The sequence below is a fragment of the Sinocyclocheilus anshuiensis genome, unplaced genomic scaffold (genome assembly GCF_001515605.1).
Source record: "Sinocyclocheilus anshuiensis isolate Anshui unplaced genomic scaffold, SAMN03320099.WGS_v1.1 scaffold1337, whole genome shotgun sequence".
NCBI lineage: Eukaryota > Metazoa > Chordata > Actinopteri > Cypriniformes > Cyprinidae > Sinocyclocheilus > Sinocyclocheilus anshuiensis.
This window is the reverse complement of record NW_015548273.1, coordinates 497,472-501,806: the sequence shown is the minus strand read 5'-3', so window position 1 is coordinate 501,806 and position 4,335 is coordinate 497,472. Positions and strand designations below refer to the sequence as shown.

The window sequence follows — 4,335 nt, the reverse complement described above, 5'->3', positions numbered from 1 at the left end:
TTTAATCTAGCTTGCGCTCACTGTTGTACACGGAAGCAGCTCCGGGCGGATGACGTATGAGGTCGGCGTTGCGCATGCGCCGCTCAGAAATGTGCAGGGGAGAGATCAAAACAAAACAACGGTCACGAATTAGAAGTACAAAATGAGGATTTGTAAAGAAGAATGTTGGAGGAGTTCGATATAAGCCAAGAGGAGACTGGTTCTCCTTTGCTAAAGTAAGGAAACTTTGCTTCCTTTGCTCCTGTAAACAAACTTTGGTTTTCACGAGACTCATCGGCGCATGCGCAACACCGACATCTTACGTCATCTGCCCGTAGCTGCTTCCATGTACAACTGTTGGCGCAAGCTAGATTAAAGTGATTATTACGTTTTGAATATGGATATTTTTCTTATAAAAACGCATCGATTCGCAACAGGACGCCTTTGTTCACCCCCGGAGCCGTGTGAGGCACTTTTTATTATGGATGGATGAGCTTTATTTCACTTCTTTTGGACTGAAGCACTGCAACACCCGCTGACTGCCATTAAACACCTTGAAAAATCAAAGACGATTTTTAATATAACTCCGATTGGATTCATCTGAAAGAAGGAAGTCATATACGCCTAGGATGGCTTGAGGGTGAGTAAATAATGGGCTAATTTTCATTTTTGGGTGAACTATCCCTTTAACTTACAGATTTGTTCTCTTTTTTTTGGTTACTAGCTTCACAAAATGTAGACTGCTATCTAACAAATGGCCAAATATTGGCTTTAAAATAATGATTATCTGTATCTGCAAATTTTGCGCATATTGTTGCACTTAAATTATATATACAAATCCCCCCACCAAATCATAAATATATAAAACACAAACTGTAATTTATTTCTAGACGATGTCATGTGCCTTAAGTTAAGTTTAATGGAAATCCATTTGAACTTTTGGAATTCCCCTCATCAGAACATTTTTATGCCAAGTACTTTTGCCTGTAAAACACCCACTATTACAGTACCAGTTCTAGTACCATTTATTAGTGCCCGTCTAAACTAGTAAACAGGAGTACCTTGAACTCCAGCAGCTCTGGTCTGTGAAAGAATGAGTTCAGACACTGAGAGCAGGGGATCTTGGTGACTGTCTGCGCCAAACCACTGGAAGTGGTAGTCTTCACTGATGAGCTGGAGTCTGAGGAAGCAGGTTTGGGGGCAGCAGGTTTTAGGGTAGATGTGTTGTTGCTTGTAGAGGTTACAGCATTTACCGGCAAGATAGGTTTCGTCTTACTGAAGGACTCCTGAAGTAACAAAAAAAAAAACTCAAATATAACAAAATAGCTCTACTTCTGTGAATGACATATCTTGAAAGGGGACATCGGATGCCCATTTCCCACATGTTGGTATGATTCTATAGGGTCTTCATGAACTGTCTGGAACATACTTTGGTCAAAATTCCTCAATGGTCGTGTAAAACAACACTCTTTTTACCTTGTCAAAAACAGCTCTGTACACAGCGACCCGTTTCGGTGTATGTCTCTTTAAATGATAATGAGCTGCTGCTCATCCCACCCCTCTCTTCCGTAGGGCTGTTAACACCACTCGCCATTCCCAACACAAATCCTTTTCATAAAGTAATGCGTTTTGGACAAAATAACGATTTCACAGAAATAGCGAGTCGCTATCATTAGGGCACTATACATTCAAATATATATATATATATATAGGAAAGGCGACTTGCAAACAATCATAAATATAAAGTGTGAGACTTACTACTTCTGGAGGTGCAGCTGAATCACGAACAGCGGGTATTGATCCATCCTTGAGTCTTAACTTGCCTTGAATTGTCCCTCATTCAGAAAGCAGTCTGGAGTAAAACGATTTGCGCAGACATAAACGAATTGAGGTGTATTCGGTGGCGCGTTACCATTAAAAGCAAAACGAACCCACTGCGTTCTCAGTGGCTCTGGTGTCGGGAGAATATGATGACTCCTATGTTCACTTTTACATCCAACTACAAAACACCTGCATTGCTTTCGAGACATTGTTGACGCTAAAGCTGTTGGAGCGCAAAGAAAATGGCAGACACAGTACAACTGGCCGAGGGCGGGGCCTGAGCAGTGTGACGTCATACTGCTCAGGAAATGAAAACGCTTCATAATTTACCATATCAAAGACACTAGAAGGCAAGCCTGCAACCTTTAGCCAAAAAAGCGTAACTGCTAATGCTAACGCTTCCGGTTTGCCAGTACGTGGGAAAGGAGACAAGAGGCCGTTTTTTTGAATGGATGTCAATGGAGGAGAGGCTTCACTACGCTGAATAAAGAGCTTTTTAGAGGATAATTTAATTAATCGACAGCCTATAAGCTAATCTCCAACATGCTTTACACTAAGCAATACTTTTGGATTGAACTATTTTTAGAGTTTACACCGAAAAAAATGCCGTTTTATAAGAGAAATCACTGACTTTTTGCGACAGGTGGGATTCAACTTACGGCATTTCTCGTTCATTCCTATGGTATCCGTAAAAGGCAATTGAGTGTCGCACAACTCTGACTGAAATTCAATGATGTCAAGGCTGTAATGTGATTGGTTAAGGCACACGTGATCCAAGTTGACTGTTAAGCGTTCCCCAATAGTAAGTAAAACAGACCTTCTTAATCTTAATTTGTGTTCCGAAGATGAACGAAGGTCTACAGGGCTTGGAACAACATGAGGGTCAGTAACTAATGACAGCATTTTCATTTTTGGGTGAACTATCCCTTTACTACTACTACTACTACGAAAAACATCTTTTTAGAGGAAACAGCTTATCATTTAATAAACCAACAGCCTGTCAGCTAATCTCCAACATGTTTTACACTAATCAATACTTTTGGATTGAACAATTTTTATAGTTTACACCAAAAAAAAATGCAGTTTTATAAGAAAAGTCACTGACTCTTTGCGACAGGTGGGATACAGCTTACGGCATTTCTCATTCATTCCTATGGTATCCATAAACGCGATTGAGTGTCACACAACTCTGACTGAAATTCATTGACGTCAAGGCTGTAGTATTATTGGTTATAAAGGCACACCTGATCCAAGTTGACTGTTACACTTTCTCCAATAGTAAGTAATACAGACCCTCTCATCTCCCTATAGTAAGACAATAATCTCTGACCATATGCACTGAGCGTTCCTTAGAACTTCCGCATAAAGATAAGCCAGCTCGTAAACTTCCGTGGAAGCATCATTTGATGTTGAGGTATATACAGTTAGATACTCATGAGACCCTCACAGAAACCTCTCCTGCCTCGTTCTTGTCAGAAACTGAGAAACTAAATAATTGCAAAACCGTAAATAATGATAGCGGCATTAACATACAGTTTCATGTTATTTAACAATATTTTATGCTTACAACTAAACACTATCGTAACTTTAGGCTAACGTTAGCTAGCTAGAGATGCTATCTCGTAAACGACTTCGTAATGGTATTCTTAATAATCAATACCTTCAGTTTTTAAAACACTTAATATTTTAAAGCCTTTATTATTTCTCAATGCTACAGCTGTGCAGTGAAATTCACTTTAAAGATTCACTTTTCATTCATAAAGATGACATGATAAATGTGCCAAAAATGTCTCCTGGTGGAAAACAAAGACTTCTTCAGATGAAATTGACATGAAATTAGCATTATAACCAGTAGATGGCAGAAGAGGATCACAGCAGTTGCCACTTCAACTCCCTAGTTTTTTTTTTTTCGACGTCTTGCTTTTGAATTTATTATAACATGACTATTATAACAAATTTTAGGATTTTTACTGTACTGAAGTATAAAGTATAGCAAGTGCAGGAAGTCACGAAGTCTCATGTCATTAAAAAAATAATAAAAATAATTAAGCCCAGACACCAACAGCCTAGAAGGGAAATTATTTACTTTTTCAACTTTAGTTAGTCTGTAATGTTGCTGTTTGAGTATAAAAAAAAGATCTGCGAAGTTACAAAGCTCAAAGTCCAATTCTTTTATTTAACAGAAATCATTTTTCAAAAACTACAACGAACGACTCGTTTGGACTACAACGCATATTTTCCGGGATTTGTGATATCACAAATACCGACGAGTGGGAGGAGACCAGGTTGAGCTGCACTAGAGAAGGCAACTAGTGTTATCACTATGTCGGAGACACGCTAGCTTTCCCAAGGCAGACGAACTTAGAGTGGTTACAGTCATCTGGGTTTAAATCGCGCTCAAATTGATTTGATTTTGACGCCATATTTACACTGAAGCTCACAGGCGGCGATGGTAAGGGGCATGACATTTTCCAACCAGGCGTCGAGTGCTGCCAATCACAACACACACTGGCCCAGCTAACCAATCACAGCACA

General features: G+C 39.4%; 1 protein-coding gene and 1 long non-coding RNA gene across 4 annotated transcripts in view; one reads left to right on the top strand and one right to left on the bottom strand.

The window, feature by feature from the left end:
- The window catches only part of LOC107655758 (zinc finger MYM-type protein 4-like), a 43,979-nt gene that overhangs the window by 21,914 nt on the left and 17,730 nt on the right, over window positions 1-4,335 (bottom strand). For all 3 annotated transcript variants that reach the window (XM_016443337.1, XM_016443338.1, XM_016443339.1), the window contains exon 11: window positions 1,041-1,265. In XM_016443337.1, the coding sequence (XP_016298823.1) occupies window positions 1,041-1,265 (225 nt within the window). The remainder of the gene's footprint in view (window positions 1-1,040; window positions 1,266-4,335) is intronic.
- Window positions 979-4,335, top strand: part of LOC107655762 (uncharacterized) — a 22,107-nt gene continuing 18,750 nt past the window's right edge. Inside the window, exons 1-2 of the long non-coding RNA XR_001630487.1 lie at window positions 979-991; window positions 2,083-2,086. This is a non-coding gene — a long non-coding RNA (uncharacterized LOC107655762). The remainder of the gene's footprint in view (window positions 992-2,082; window positions 2,087-4,335) is intronic.